Raw genomic sequence first — 16,396 nt, 5'->3', positions numbered from 1 at the left:
GGCGGGCGGGCACTAAGACCGCACCGCCCCCGGGCGCTGCGCGGCGGCCGCAGAAGAGGAGGAGACCGGCGGGCCCGGGAGGAGAGGCGCGGAGGGGAGCGGAGCTATGTTAAACCCGGGATACCGCTGAGGCGGGGCGGGCCAGGCCACAGGCGGGGGCTCTCCGGAGGCGGGCGCGCAGGGGCCCGGCTCCCGAGGCGGCGGCAGGCAGCATTTCGGAGCGGAGAGCGGCTCCGCAGCCACCGGGCCAATGAACATGTCAGGCTTGACTTTGCAGGAATACGAATTCGAGAAGCAGTTCAACGAGCATGCGGCCATCCAGTGGATGCAGGAGAACTGGTGAGTGCCGCCTCCTGGCCCCGCCGATCGGCGGGGAGGCGCTGAGCCCATCCGGGTGTGCGCTATGTGCGCCTGGCGGCGCGGTGCGGCTCCGCGCCACCGTGCGCGGGCACACGGGCGGGCGCTACTGCTGGCGCTACCTGCGCATCCGTGCACGGGGCCGCCTCGCCGGGTTACGCAAGGCCAGGGCATCCCGCCGGCGGCGCGATGCGGCTCGGTGTGCTGCGATGCGGGCCCGGACCTCCCGCCGCCGCCTCCTGCTGTGCCCCGGCCTCCGGGTGGCCCGGCGGCGCAGAGCCGCACACGTGCCCAGGCTCTGCTCTCGGCCTGCCGTACCTCCATCCCTGCCTGTCCCTCCCGCTCCCCGCTCGTTAAAATAAGTTGCGCGTTTGCCAGTGCTCCCCGCAGAGCCCCTTTCCTTCCAACTCCCTCCCCCAGCTCCTAATAAAACTTCATTTGGAGCCATGCGGCTATTAACTTTCCCGGCGTGTGTAGGGAGCTGGGGCGAGTTGAGCCGCGGCGGGATCCGCCGTGCTGGGAGCTGCGCAGAGACTCCGCGGGGTTGCCCGGGCTGCGACGAGATGGAGCCGTACGGACACACGCGCACAGGCACACGCAAACGGACACATGCACGCACACAGCCTTGCTCGCCGAACGGGAGCGCTGTGCCGGTAGCCTGCTTGGTGCCCCACACTGCCCCGGCGGCATCCCTAGTCCCGGGCGCGGTCCACGCTGCTCCCCGGGCCTCGGCTGGCAACGTGGAGGGAGCTCCCCGGCTGCCACTGCCGTCTCCTGCGTCGTACTCCGGGCAGCCCTCGGGCCGGGATCTTCCTCTCCATCACACGTGCCCGACACCTTGTTTCTGGCATTGGCTGTCTGCACGGGTCTTATGTTCATACCTTGCCTGTGCTCACTCGTGCTTTGCTGCTGCGTTGTCCCCAGCCACCCCGACCTGGTGTCCAGTCTCACCCTGTTTGCTGCTCCCGTGGTGTCTCTCCCCAGCTTGCCCCCTGCTTTCCCATTGCCCACATGCCCTCCCTCAGCAGTGCTGCCTGCCCTCTCAGGTTCCTTCAATCCCTGGATCTCTCAAGTGAGGAGCTTCCCAGTGCTACCCTCAGGTGATGATGGCAGGATAAGACTGTCTCTGGGTCCAAGCTTTGGTGCCTATGTTTGCAAGGTAGAATGGGCCCAGATCCTAGGTGGATCTCAGCCAGGGACTTGCTAGAATCCTCCAATGACTCTTCTGGGGGCTTCTAAATGCAGTTTATTAAAATGACCCTTTAAGTGTGTATGTGTCTCCGTTCACCTGCAAGTGAACTCATTAGCTCTTGAGGGTTACCTAGCGTCACTCATGTTTCAGGAAAAAGGAGACCACAGAGATACTCTTGGGCTGGGAGTGTTGGATGCTTCCCATTTTGTCCATGTTCCAGAAAAAAAATGACATCAGAAGAGGACAAACTGGTAAAAGAGGATGGAGGGGGGGGATACCCGAGTGTATTTTATAGCCAAATAACTCAGGAGAGATGCGGTTTAGATTAAAGAACATGACTAGGAGCCGGTATTCCTGTGTCATCTTCTTGGCTCTGCTGCGCTTTGTGGCATGACCTTGGGAACATTATTACATAACCTCTCCTAGGCCTCAGTTTCTCCAGCAGGGAAAGACCAGAGGGGTAGGGAGTAATAACGCTGAAATGCTCTCATGAGGTGCTTTGATGACTTCGGTAACGTTTGCCGAGTGACTTGAAGATGTCAGGTACTATATAAATGCTAAGCAGTGTTGTTAAAATCTCCCTGGCAGTCTCATGTGCTGCAGAGTCTCCAGCTGGGACTCCTGTAACACCAGGCTTTTTCTTCCCAGCTTCAAAGGAAGAGACCAACAGTTTTATGTTGCTGCTGTACAGCTAAAGAGGCACAATGGTCTGTGTGCACACGCTTTTCAGTCTAGTTTTGCCTTCTCTAAGGGAGCTGGTGAATTATTACATTTGATTCATGTGAAAGTGAAGGAGGGCAATCTGCTTGTGGCCTGGGAGTGTTTCTGGAAACAAAATGGAACTGTGCCCACTGTCATGGCAGACTTGTCCTGAAAATGCTGCTGAAGACCCTTTGGAGTTTTAGGTTAAATTATGTGGCTTTATCTTCAGGTTATTCACTTGCTTTATGAAAGCTGCTGTACCAGCGCTTGAATTTTGTTGGGGAACTTAACTGGTAAAATGCATCAGCTAAGGGCCATACAAGAAGGGTTTTCTTCTTCATATCAGGGTGACACCATAGGTTTGCTTATGCAGGCACTGATAGCAGTACGTGGCTTCTTGACTTTGTAGGTATAGCCTTAACATACGCGTCATTAATGTAAGAGCATTCTAAGATGAGGTTGTTGAGTAGTAGTTTGTACGGATGAGCACAGTTGTTCGTTCTTTGGGGAGGAAGGTGGACTAAGTGGGCTTGCTTCAGGAAAAGCTAGTAGGATTTTATACTGTAATCTCTACTTAAATTAGGATGCCATACTATTACCATGTCTAACACGGAGGTAAACACATTCTGTAGGTGTGGCATTTGTCATTTTGCTTAACTTTAGAAATCTTTCTCGATACTGTACAAGGCCATAAAAACTAGGCTGTGTAGTGCTGAGGGGTGAAGTGGCTCTAAGGAGTTGACCGTGTCTTTTGGATTTTGAGAAGAGTCTTTGGATTCTGACTGGGTCACATATGAAGATGTAGGCCAGTTTAAGGAAGGACGTGGATCCCTTTACATACCCTCTGGGTTCTGAGCTGGTTAAAGCACTGACAAGCCCTTTTAATTATAACTGTGCAAGCCTAAACCTGGAAAGGCTTGAACGCAAAGCCCAGGGGTAGCGGCATTACCCCTGGGTACTGGTTTGATTGGTCTGATGGATCATGGTGGCTGGTTCTGTTCGGCCAAAGCTTGTGCCTCTTTTGCCTCTGTCCTCCAAGCCTGTCCCAAGGTCCATTGCTCCCTGGGACAAGTGCTCGTCCTCTGCACTCACTGGTCACTGGCACCCAGGTTTTTCTTCAGCACAGCCCCATCCTACTGTTTATTTCCTCACTGCATCTGCCCCTGGAGATCAGCCCTCTGAGGCTGACACGAATGGAGCCTGTCTGACAGTGAGTTGATCTAATGGCAGTGAATGAGGTCCTTCTTGCTTCATTTCAGATGTTCCTGCTTCACTTTAGAGAGGCCCCCATCCTGCAGTGTGCATTGCGCTGGGACCTCTTTAGAGCCTGGGCCCCAGTGAGTAGTGCTGTAAAGAGGCTACTGTTTTGACATAGAAGAAAAATGAATAGTCTGTTCCCTGCCACTTACAAGCTGATATGTTTCGTGCCCTCCTCAATGCATAGCTTTATTTATATGTTGCCCTTATGGTATAGCCCCCAGATTGCCTGGTTCTCCTGAAGAGAGGCATGAAGGGCAGAGCAGGGTTGCAGGCTGCAAAGGCAGACCTGCACACTGCTGGTCTGAGGGTGAGAGCCACCCTATTAGTTGTCTTTCCTAAACAAGCGATGGTGGGTTTTCAGGAGGTTGAAGAACTAAGGGGTCCATTTAGTCTCATGAAATTAGTTAAACTTTCCCATATTGTGGGAACGCTGTTGTGGATGTACCTTTACATGTAGTGCCACCAGGTAGCTTTTAATATGTGATGCAGTATCAATTTAAGATGCACTATCTTACTGTACTCAGACTATGGGAGGTTTGATTTCAGTATAATCAGGAATAAGTCAAATGTTTATTAAGAGAATTACTTACAATTATTTCTCAAATCAGACTCTCCCAGCATCTCCTCACAAACTTCTTCAGAGAGGGGAGGGGGATGAAATAAATAATATGCAGGGGATTTCCCCCCGCCTTAAACTGCTGCGTGAGAATTAATGTAGCTCTAGTCCTTTATCTCTTGTGCATAAATACATTAGTATTTGTGCAGAACATTCATAGTTCAGTCAGACATGCAGCAAAAAGGGCTGCAGCACTGGAATCCCGATTCCCGGTTGCAGGCAGCGAGGCAGCAAGAACTGGCTGGTGCTTGGAAAAGCAGATAGTGACAGCAACGCACGAACGGAGCAGTGACCGCCGAGGTCCTTCCCATCGTGCTGCAGAGCGCCAGGTTCGGGCATCAGCACGAAGTGACAGTTGTTCCTGTTATAATTGTCTGGCCAATAATAATTATCTTCAGATGTCTGCTGACGAGGGGCTCGCCAATGGGGAGGCAGGAGGCCTGTGCTGACTGCGCCGAGATTATCTGGGCGAGATGACGTCACATCAGGGCTTGCCTAAAATCACAGAAACTTTTCCTCTGCTGCTGCAGAGCTCCAGCCATCCCTGCTCTCCTGCCCTCCGAAGGCTGCCCCCCTCCTCCTTTTGTGTGCCCCTCCTGGCTTTTCCCACACCTGTTTTTCTCCTTGAAAAGCCAAGGTTTAACTCTTGGCAGCCAGCACCATGCTCACAGGTAGTAGCAGGAGCTGAGTTGGAGCAGAGGAGGATGAGCAGGATGGCAGCAGAGCTGGTTATTCCCCAAAGGTGCTGTGGGGCTCTGCTGCAGAAACCGTCTGTTTTCATTTATGAGCTTCCAGTAAAGAGAGAAGCACTGTGTAAAGGCAGCCAGGCATTTTTTAGTTTTAAAGGGCTGTGGCAACTCAAACTTGACTCTGAAATTGACTGTGCGAACCTTAGGTGAGTGTAAATGTCTGTGTATTGAAAACAAACATCCAGGTGCGGAGAGTTATTTTTAACCTTTTGTTAGCAAAAATGTTAATGTGGCAGGGCAGCAAGTACAGCCAATACTGAGAGAAATTTATCCTTTGGTGTGATTTTCTTTCCAGTCAAAACTGGAAATAGATGTTGCGGAGCAGCGAGTCAGCTAATTTGGATTTGAAACACACTTGCCTTTTAATAATTCACGGAAGCACCATCGTCCTAGACAGATTTGTTTCCTAAATGCAGAACAAGCTTCCCTCATCCACTTAAGCTACTCTTACCTCATGCAGAAATCAAGAGTGAGAGGCTGTGCACGTATCTCTCCAGGCATACGTGCATGGCAGCCAAAAACTGATGTAAATTACTTTGTTTTTTTACCTTCTCCTGAGCTCTTGCTAAATGCCAGGGAAGGATGTGGAGGGGACACAACAGTCACCCTGTCCTTCTCTCTGTGCTGCAGCAAGGACTCAAAGGGAAGGTGTACTAGTTGCTCTTTACCACAGAGAGACTGTTGTACTTGAGCAAAATTCAGCGAGCGCAAGAACTGCGCCTACCTCCACATTTCATCCCCCAGAGGGGCTTTTTTCTGTTCTCTTGTGCAAACTGTCCATAAAGTTGACAAGACAATCAGTGCACGGTAGCTTTGGAGCTGCAGAGATTAGAGGATACCGCTTCTTTTCCTTTCCTCCATCCCTCAGGCCTTTCTGAGCAAAAGGCTAATACAATGGAGTATAACAGGGCTTTGGCTCGCTGAAAATGCAAGGACAGAGTCTATGAGGAATAACAGTACATGTCATTTCAGAGTTCAGGTATTTTCTGTCGGGGGGGCGGGGGGAGAAGGAAAAAGACTGTGGCACAGAAATGTCATCCTGAAGATAAATACATGGGTGTTTTCTGGGTTCAGCCTACCACTGAAATGTAGGCATTGGCCTTTTGCTTACTCTATCCCTAGAGTGTGAACACATCTGTCATCATGTTGCTTCACTAATTTTTAAGCCTCTGAGAGTGAAAACATCTCTTCCACTTTGTCAAACACCATGTGCCTGTGGGAATAATGAACTTGTAAGAATGGAACAAGAAGTAATTCAGGAGCTTGCCGTTTCCACGAGTGAATGCACTCAGCATTCAGGAGTGTTTCGGTTTGGGATGAGATGTGGCATGGTGCGTCTTGGCACTTTTGAAAAAGTAGCTCATATCGTCAAGTAGGCGTACACCGTGAAAGCACAAGGGTATGGGTTGCATACACTTTGCACAAGGGTATGCAGGCATGGGCTGCATAGCAAGGGGTGGCACAAATCCCTAGATTCAGGGTGCTTTATGTGGACAGGCAAAGGAGTGATGGGGAGAAGCTGATTTGCCCTGGGACTAGGGTGCAGGGTGCCCAGGTATCTCCTTTCTCCTCTAAATGGCCTGACCCTGAACCACAGGGAGTTTTTCCCCTGGCAGACAGTCTTTTCACCTCTGTGGCTATTTCTGCTAGCTTGTGGATACAGACTCCCATGCAGAGAGAGACAACTTCCTTTGCTGGTTAAATCCATGTGAAATCAGTGGCGGGAGGCACCCCGTGTGCTGGTACAGCTTTCTAGCCTGCCGAGCTGTAGCTTCACAGGGATGTGTTGTTAAGGCCGTTGGAGTGGCACCAGGCAACTATCCTTTCTGTTACATGGTAGCATCCCTGCTTCATCAGTCCTGGCAAAAGTACAACCTGCAATCAACCTCCACAGGCTCTTCTGCACCACAGGCGAAGGCAGCCTGAGCACAAAGAGCATCTTTGGCCAAGGTCATTGCCCCATGTCGAGAGGACAGCAGTTTTTTATGATGGCACATGAACTGCTGTTGGCTGCTTTGCTGTCAGGTCGCAAATGTTTGTGGGCTCCTCCTGGTCACCACAGTGGCATTCCTTTCCTGAATGCCAGTTTTTAATCATACCTTCATGACAAGCCACTGGTTTTTACCTTGGTGCATTTTGTCTTCCTGTTAGGAGGCAGACACTCTTATGTGCGTATCCCTTGCAACCTAGAAATATTAAAAACTGTCCAAAAGCAGTGAGTAAAATTTACATGGGGACATCCATTTTCTCCTCCTCCCTCAAACGGACACAATCTGGTTGTCCCTAATTGGTAAAAGTAGCACTCTAGACAGGCTACAATGATTTGTTAGATCCTGGTCTTTTAATGAACTCCGTGCTGGTAGGTGTTGCTTGTTAATGGGGCTCAGGGTAACCAGGAGATCGTTGCATGTAACTCATTGTGTGATTAGGGCTCTTGATTACTCCACTTTCTGCAATGCCTAACATAAGTGGCCTTTCCCCTGACCTCCTTGCTGAAAACGCAGTGAGCATTCACGTTCACTACATCTGCTGCTCCTTAAAAAGTCAAACATGGTCATGTTCCCATTGGTCTCAGCAGGGAAGGGTCTGGCAGAGTATTTAACTCTCAAATTTATGTGCTGTGTTTTCCATTGGTCTCTTCTCCACAGCCATCTATAATGGTACTGGGAATAAAAGGATGGTTTGTACTTTTTTCCTCCTTTATGTCATTGCACAGTCTCTGCCCCTTGTTCAAGAGTCTGTCCCAAGCCCTTTTCAGCTGACTTTGATCTGCTGACTCTTAGTGACCAATATAGAGATAAAAAAGTGGAAAAATTTGTAAGGGAAAGGCTGTAGTATTTCTGTCTTCAGGACTGTTAGCACTGGCAGGCTGGTACCCTGGTGTGCTGGGGTCCAGGGAGGTGGGGCAAATGGATGGGGAATGCAGATACCCTTCTCTGCGAAGGCATTATCAGTACAGAGCTGGAGACATTGGAGGGTACAGAGCTGACGTTTCTTTTTTTGCTTTAAGGGAGTTTATGGAGGTTTCCACAGTTTTGAGAATGATTTTGTAGTACTGGGTCTATTGGGACTGTAGAAGGCAAGATGATGTAGAACACGTTTTGGAAAGTCTAATCACGAGAGAGTTTAGATGCTTTCTTATTTTAATGGAAATGGGCAGAGGTTAAAACATTATTTTAAAATGTAAATTAGTGTCAGCTAGAATGTAAAATAAACTTTCCACTGTCTCAGATTCTATCAAGATGTGAGCTATTTGTGTAACCGCGTTACCTGCATACTGCTACCCAGTACTTTTTTTCTTGCCAGCTATTTTGTCAGCCCTCTTGAACCTTGTCTCAGGTTAGAGTAGAAGGGGTTTGTATTTACTCTATGGCTACACAGCACCTGGCACAGCAGTGTACTGTCCCTGGCTTACTTAGGGACTGGAAGCAATGTGGAAGGACTCCAAAACCATCATGACCTTGGTTTAGTTAGAGAAGGGACCCAGATCCTGCAGAGCTGACATGCCATGAAATGATGAAATGATGAAATGGGTAGATCTTGCATCTGCTGAACAGTCCTTGACCTCTGTTGGGAAGAGCTGGTATTCGGAGTTGGGAAGAAGAGGGTGTCATGAAAGTCAAAGATTTACCTCATGCCAGGGGACCTGGGGCTTTGCAGAGTACATAGAGTGGTTTATGCACTGTGAGGCATGCAGGGGAATGATGATCAGTACATTTCTGATGACATGGGGAGCCTGACTACACACTGAATGCCGCTGTAGCCACCGTGTACAAGTTAGGCATTGGTCAATCAGACGCAGTTCTTCAAAAGGTGCCCAAGTCCCCCAGTTTCAATAGAAACCCAGGACCCGTGCTGTCCCTGGAAATTGCTGGTTGTGCTTCGGTGTCAAAGGTGTAAAATGGGAAACAGTTCCTTCCTGGGGATATTCAAAGTCGTTTTTTTACCGTGTCACAAAGGTGATCCTGAGGTTGTAAGACCTGTATGAGTAATTACATTAAAACAGTACAGAGAACATGATGGTCTTACAGCATTACTGTGCAGCTGTACACTTGTACTAGCACTGAAGAATGCTTTATTCTTGCCAAGGATGTTGTGCGAAGTTTTTCTCCTTGATTGTGGTAACTGAGGACTCAAAAGAGGTGCTGTAATATTTGATTTCAGTATCAAATCACCTGCAAAGTGAGGGAAAAATGAGTTGGACATTATCTATGATTGATTATGAGCTTCTCAAATTGAATGTGTTGGTTTTGCTATCTGATGGTTTCAGTTATCCCTGGACATAAAACTTAAGGTCAGTCAAGAGCATTATTAAGGACAAGTATTTTCCCCATTTATACCAGAATGATATCATTGAGGAGTAATAGTCTGATTTTTTATTTTTCCTTTTTTTATTTTTCTTATTTTATTCTTTTTATTTAGAACCCTTAAAAGGTACTTAAGTTGATAGTAAAATCCCCCAAGCATAAACAAAAGCAGGATGCCACAGTTGTTGCACTCTCCCATTTATGTAGTGGGTTTATTAACAAATGTTTTCAAAGTCTGGCTTTTTCCTTATGTAATTATCCTTTTAGCTTTAACTGGGAGTTTTCCCTCTAGGTCTCCTGTTGTGCATCTGCTGAATGCAGGTCCTGTGTAAACAGTAATGGGAATTTTGTGATTTCCATTATATGAATGTCCATGTGGCTGAAAGTCCTGTGTTTTCTTCCTTTTTGTTCTTTCTCTCTGGAGGGGCTGGCTGTCCAACTCCTTTTCCATGTGTTTGGAGGTCACAACCAAGAGAGATGTTGGTTATTAGCAGCAAATTCTGTGGACATCTTATATTTCAATTCCTTACTTCTTGTTTCTTCATCCTTCTCGGCTTGACAGCCAAGCAGAAAACTCCAAGCTATTTTGTACACCATGATGATCCTCTTGTCTTCATTAGCTGCCTTCACTTTTACAAAGCCTTTTGCTCTGTTGACATGGCAGCTCTGGGACTGACGGCTGCCAGGGCCCAAGTTAGACCTCAGCCCCTCTTCAGGGTGTCGATGAGAACCTGGCCCTTGTACACAGGCATCGCCATGCTTTGGGTGACTGACTCAAGCCCGGCAAAACCTGCTGGTGATTTCACTGCGTTCTGTAGGTAAAAAGAGAAGCTATGAGGTTGAGCTAAGTGGAATGGATGAAAAGAATGCATAGCATTGATTGCAGACCCCTGATGAAACTGTTTAACATGTAGAAGTATTTGAGATGCATAATGTTGTCTTTACATTATTTTTGAGGGCATTTCCCCATTACATTTTTTCATAAGATGCTACTGTTGGCCACTATCTGAAACAAGATACTGGTCTGATTCAACCTTTGATCGGACGTGATCAATTCTGTGTGCTTTAGTACCCTTTCTTGATCACATGTCTGATAAAGAAAATACTATTTTTGGTACCAGTCACAACAGAGCTGTCTGGAAGTGACATTCCCTCTTGCAGTGGCTTTGTGTACACAGACCATCAGTTTATTTTGTTAAATCATTATCTGTTGTTTCAGAACTCTGTAAATATTGTGGAGTTAAATCTCAGTTGGATTGGCACTTCATGATGAAAATGCCCAGTGATCTAACATATTGCAGCATTTCTGGGCTTCTGATGCTAGGCAGAAATTCCCCGTGTGCAAGACACTGGCCAAGGATGCTATGAAAAACTCTCGTCTTACCCCTAGCATCTTGGTGGGTTAGTTTAAGACTAGTAGTACCCCAGGCAGACAAAACTAATTATTTTTGGAAAGGCTTAGACAACTTATTGCTTGGGCTGTCAGAGCCAGATCTGTGCAGCTACCTTGCCACCATCTCTGTAATGTGAGTAGTTTTGCAGATGTCCCATTGGAGTGAGGACAGCTCCAGACAGCCTACACCATGGGTAAAAATAATGTTATAGCTCTGAGAGGAGTCCTTGGAGTCCTGAGTTAATGTGTCCCTGTTCACTGACTTTTAGTATCACATGTGATGGGTTTGGGGTTGGTTTTTTTGGTTTATTTTTAAGAATTTCTCATAAGCTTTCCAGCATTTTCCAAGAGCTTCCCTCCTACATCAGCGCTCACATCATGGACGAATTTCAAAATTTAGTTTGGAAGATAGGATCAACACAGGTGTTCCTGTTGCAACATTTAGAGCCAGATTGTCGCAAGGCTGTTGTATGCAGGATGCTCATGCTTGTTAGGAAATGAAAGAAAATGTTTTACTGAAAGAAACATTTTCAAAACCTGGCCCAAGATGTTCATGAGAGGTGGTCTTTGTGTCATGGTAGCCCTGTATAAAGATGGTAGTTACAGTGCATGCCTTTCCCAGATTCCTCCACATATGTCTTTTGATCCTGCTCAAGAGGTTTGCATGTCTGAGATCCTGATATTTGGTGATTACAGGCAGTTTGTATTACTGTTCACTCATTCAGTCATTTGAGCACCCTGCAGGTACCGGTGATGGGATCTGTCTGACCACACATAGTCACCTGCTATGTAAAGTGCCTGAGTCATCTCATCCTGAAATAGGGAGCTAAGAGAAATAAGTTTCATCCTAAAACGATTCCCTTCTCTGCACTGAATATGAAGAGACTCCTATGAGCTAACTGGACCACAGCCATTTCCAAACATCCTTCTTCCTTTCTTTCCTACCATGCATTTTCTTCTTTGTCCAGCTATCTACTTGATTTTTCCTTTATATCACCCTTTCCCCCTCCCTCTTTCATTTTCTGTACATCTTTTTAGGAACAGTCAAACTGGCAGTGCTTTAGGAACAGTCAAATCGGGTGGATGGAGAAGGCCTCTGTGCTCACATAAAATAGCCCATGCGGTGTGAAACTGCTGGTGTGTGTTTTGGAGCTGGGCTGATGGAGCTGGGCAGTGCGGACCTGGTCCTGAGTTGTCTTTGGATGAACAGCAAGAAATACTACATTGGGGTAGTCCACTACCATCTTCTGATGAAGTCACTTGTTACTTGGTTTCTAGAATATGCTGTTATATGTTATATGCTGGTATAAAAGGAGCCTCTTTTAAAAGCCACTTTCCAGTCACTAGCTGGAAAAACCCTAAATAAAGTCTATAATAAAACTTCTGTTGGCTTCAATGCAAGAGGTTTAGTTCCTAAACTTGTATATGTTGGCTAAATGTAATGTAGCATCTGGTATGTAGAATGATTATGACAGTTCGCATATTTTGAAATGGTCATTACTATAAATGAAATAATTGGAAAAGATGCTAGAAGGGTATGAAGAGATTGTGTCTACATTTAGGAAAAACTACACACCGGGCTGATAATATGGGCAATCCAGAGATTAGAGAGAAATAGTAACGATAAGAGCTGTCACAGCTTTTTACTGTGTGGCAAACAAGCAGAGCTCCTCCCTGTGCTTTCTGTAGTAGCATGTGCTTGATTGAGACAAAAAATGGGCTAGGATAACAAAAAAAAGGATTTGTTAGCATCTATCGTGTTATGGCGTTAAAGCTGGGAATGCAGATTCCTTAATGAAACACTGGTGGCTTCAGGATAGGCATGCAAAGTATGTAATATACCGAGAGTGGTCCTTTGGTATATCTTGATGAAGTCCTGGAAGTACTGTGAGCAGTTTTGACTTGCATCAATTAAAATGGCATATATGACTGGGAGAGGCTTTTGACAGACCACAAGTATCTTGCCTACACTTTTACAATTAAATTTCAGCATTTTGTCTGCATAGGCTGTGTCCTGATGGCCTTACTTACAGTCCGTATTTATTGCTGGCAGTGAGTTAGGGCCCTTTCCATTAAATTAGATCGTATTGCATCTGTTTACAGGGGAAGTGAGTTTGGCTTCAGACATCTTTAACCCATTTGCCTTGTTTAAAATTTCAAGAATGAGTCTTGACTTGGTGGAATTTCAAGTAGCTCTTGTGTTGTTAAAATAGCTGTGTATCTGGAAAGAGGGACAGTTGTGTTCAGTGTATTGCCATGGAGGGTTATGGTATTTAGCATCTAAGGTCTCTACTGAATATCGCAGTCACATTCTTGGTTAAGTTAGATACTTTAATGACAGAAAGCTCTATAATGTAACATTTCTAACAACAGGAGGGATCCCTTGGAAGTGGTGGATCTGCACAGCCTCGAGGGCTGCTCTGAGAGTGCCCAAAGCCACTGCTGGAACAGTTTTCAGCAGCAGAAGTCTTGCCAGATTAGAATGACCAATTCCACTAACTTTCATCCCAGTTCTCTCCTCTTAGCTCCCAGGTACTATATGACATTAAAAGAAAGCAAGACTTTGGTTTCCAGCACTTTTGAGAGAGTTCCATTGCATGTACAGTAAGCAAAGCACATCAAACATGATGGTACATGATGGTACGATCATGTGTTTTCCCCGGCTGCTGGATGAAATTCTGCCCCTTGAATGTCAGCCAGCCTGTGAGGCAACAGGGACAGCCTTCCTGTCACCCAGATTGCATGAGAGGGTGATGTCAGGGTGGGTTGCCTTGGGTTTACTGGTGCTGGAGTAGCTTCCCAGGGTAACTTTTCCCCATGCCATGCAGATGCAGCCAGTGCTACAGTTAGGTGAATTGGCTGCCTGTGCCACACTGCTCCAGCTGCCTTGCCTGGAGGTTACCTGCATGGCCTTCCTGAAAGTAGTTCCAGAGACAGCATGACGTGGGAATGATGTATCCTTTGATATGACAACATGTACAGTGAGGTGTTCATGGCTCATGTGCCCAAAATGTTGCACCCATGCAGTCTTGAGTGGCTTCCTTCTAGCTGCATAAGTGGGGACAAATACTCTGAATTATGAATTAGACAAACATCCCTCTGAGGCTGGATCTCAAGTCTGCCATGATAACACTCTGTGATCTGGTCCCTAGGCTAGCCTGCTCAACCTGCTTCATTCGGAGAGTGGGTAAAGCATCCATCCAGAGAACTACAGGCTTCAGGGACTAGTGGCTTTCACTATTACAATTGGGGTCTGGGAGTCATCCAAGTCAGTGAGAGACTGTGACTTGAATGGGAAAAGGATGTAAATTTCTGTGCATGAGTACATAAGGTGGCCCTGGTATTAGCTGTAGCTTTGATTCAGAGAGAGATATGGGTGTTGCTGAAGTCAGAATAAGCTGCCATCCTGCAGTAATGCCTGTGATTTGTATGTAAATGCAGGATGTGGCTGTGGAATCAATGGTAGTATGTGGGGGATCACTAGAAAGCATGAAGATTAAACTGAAGAGGGCTTGTTTCTGAGAGATTGGCTTATGTGCAGTCCTCCCTGTGCAATTGCTCCTCTTCCAGAATAAAACTAGCCATCTCCGGTGTTGAACCAGTTAATGCAAGCAGGGGCTTAGGCTGCTTTCTGCCATGCTCTGGGGTAGCGACTGTATGCTGGAGAAAGCCTTGCAGAACAGAAGGGGGAAAGAAATGTCAGTTCAAGTCAGGATGTGTTGACTCACAGGAGACATTTTGAAGGTTATGGATATATGTTAAGCAGGTATTAAATAGCTTTTGCTTTATAAATATAATTTGCAAAAGCAAGTATCCTCTTCAGAGCGCCAGAGTGTATGAGGATATGAGTTAATTAGTCTGCATTTTCAAAGTGGTAGAAAACCAAAATTTAGATCAGAAAAATTGCAAAAAATTTTGCTGGTGACTTAAAATCCAGTGACTTTTGTAAAACCTCCTGGCCTTGTACCGGCTTTTTCTTCCCACTCACCGCTTTCTGCGGCTGTGTCCATTGAACGTGGTGTGATCATTTGTGATGTGCGTGACTCGAGAGAGGAGAGGTTCAGACCTGCTGTCCAATGGCTCACTGCAGAGGGGCAGGTCCACCCGCTGATGGGGCAGGTTGTGGTGGTCACTGTGGCACTAAGTCACTTGTTTTGCAGAGAGCTGTGGGCTGTCAGGAGGATGAGCCAGACCACAGGCTAATTTGTAAACAGGCTCAGTGGAGCATTTCATGGCCTGCAAAATGACCAGGCTAATCCTGCAGCCTTTATCATGACACCTGACGCAGCAGCGCAGCCAGCCTCCTTTGCTTTACCAGATTCCCGTGCTCGTGTCTCTATCTTTCTAAACATGGCACAGATTTTTTTCACTTCCCAGACCTAAGAATGGGGGGAGGGCAATGGGAGAAATCGGCATTAAAGCCATTGCCATACCAGTATGAAAATGCAGAGGCCCCTTGGCAAAAGGGAGGGGGGCCCTCACATGGGGGTGATGTGTTGTCCAGGTTATCGGGGATGTAACTTCGCTGAGAACAGCCTTGCGGTGCATTCAGAAATGCTTGCCTGACTAACATATTGCTTACATTTGCTGACTCACTCTTGCACTGCCTTTTCTTTCTTGTTCCCTGGATGTGTTGATTTTTATCTCTGTTACTAGGGCTGTGTCCCAGACACTGTATAATAAGTGTGTTTGTGTTTGGCTTCCGTGGAGGTAGGAGGCGTCTACATTTGGATACAAATGTTAATATAATTCGCCAGTAAGTGAATAATAGCAACAGAATACAGGGGCCTGACCACCCCTGCCCCAGCATGGGTGGGAAGGCTGTGAAATGCAGCTCTTGAGGCAGAGCCATCCCCAGCATCACTGCCTGGGACTTTGCTCCATTCAGCCTTACTGCCTCTTCAGGTCCTACTCCTCAGCAGTGTTTTGACCTATTAAATTCAGCCTCATGCTTTCACCTGTAGAGAATGCTAATACAGGCAGCCTGTGTCTGAAAGTCGTTTCAGGGTGGGAGCCATACATGGCCATGGCTGATAACTGCAGCAGAGCTGCTGGTTCCCTACTGCCCTGCTTTTCCTGGAGGATGTGGGTGATCAACCCCCTGCTCACCATCCGCCCTGGACATAGGGTGCTCCTGGAAGAGCTTCATCTGGCTCCTGTCTGGGTGAGCTGCAGCAGCCCTTCATCATCAGAGCCCTGCTTGCTTTCCTGCTTTGATCTTTCACCTGGAGCCATTAAATGTCGGTGTCTCTTGCCACTTCAAAGGATGTCTGTTCTTAATGTGCAATGCCTATGTACTTCTGCAGGTATGGCTCGTTTCCTGCATGTCTTCTCAAATACCAGTGGTCTTAAGCGACACTCCTAAAATGTTTGAGGATCCAGGTTAGCATGCAAGGAAAATGACAGCTTCAGGGTTTTCCCCTTTACAGACTAGGTTCCTAGGCTTTGTCTACGGATATCCCAGATGGTTACAACTATCCTGTCTTCTTACTCTCTTCTGAACAGGCCACCATTTATTTTTCTTGTCCAGCTTGCTAAGGGCTAGTTTGAATCCCATCTCATTAGGTTGCCATCACATAATGCTCTTTTCCCTTGTTTTAATCAGATGGTGTCCCATGTTTTTCCCAGCAATCCTCATGCAAAGAATGACATTGCATGGCCAATTACCAGGGAACTAATTGGCAAACAGCTTCTTCCCTCATGGTTCAAAGAGCATTATCTAAGCATTCCCAGGAGATTGTACCACACAGCATCACCTTGCAGCTGCATTGCTGCGAATGAAGCATGCTTTTTCCCTCCGTGCCGGTTCCTGCTCATCAG

General features: G+C 47.0%; 1 protein-coding gene across 1 annotated transcript in view; it reads left to right on the top strand.

Annotated features, from left to right (window-relative positions):
- Window positions 1–250: 250 nt before the first annotated feature.
- The window catches only part of ELOVL6 (ELOVL fatty acid elongase 6), a gene marked incomplete at its 5' end in the record, with an annotated part of 76,394 nt that continues 60,248 nt past the window's right edge, over window positions 251–16,396 (top strand). Inside the window, one exon of the mRNA XM_080628409.1 lies at window positions 251–339. Within this exon, the coding sequence (XP_080484535.1) occupies window positions 251–339 (89 nt within the window). The remainder of the gene's footprint in view (window positions 340–16,396) is intronic.

The sequence above is a fragment of the Psittacula echo genome (assembly GCF_963264785.1).
Source record: "Psittacula echo genome assembly, chromosome: 1".
NCBI classification, from domain to species: domain Eukaryota; kingdom Metazoa; phylum Chordata; class Aves; order Psittaciformes; family Psittacidae; genus Psittacula; species Psittacula echo.
Note: the sequence above shows the minus strand (reverse complement) of the source record. Positions and strands in the feature narration are given on the sequence as shown.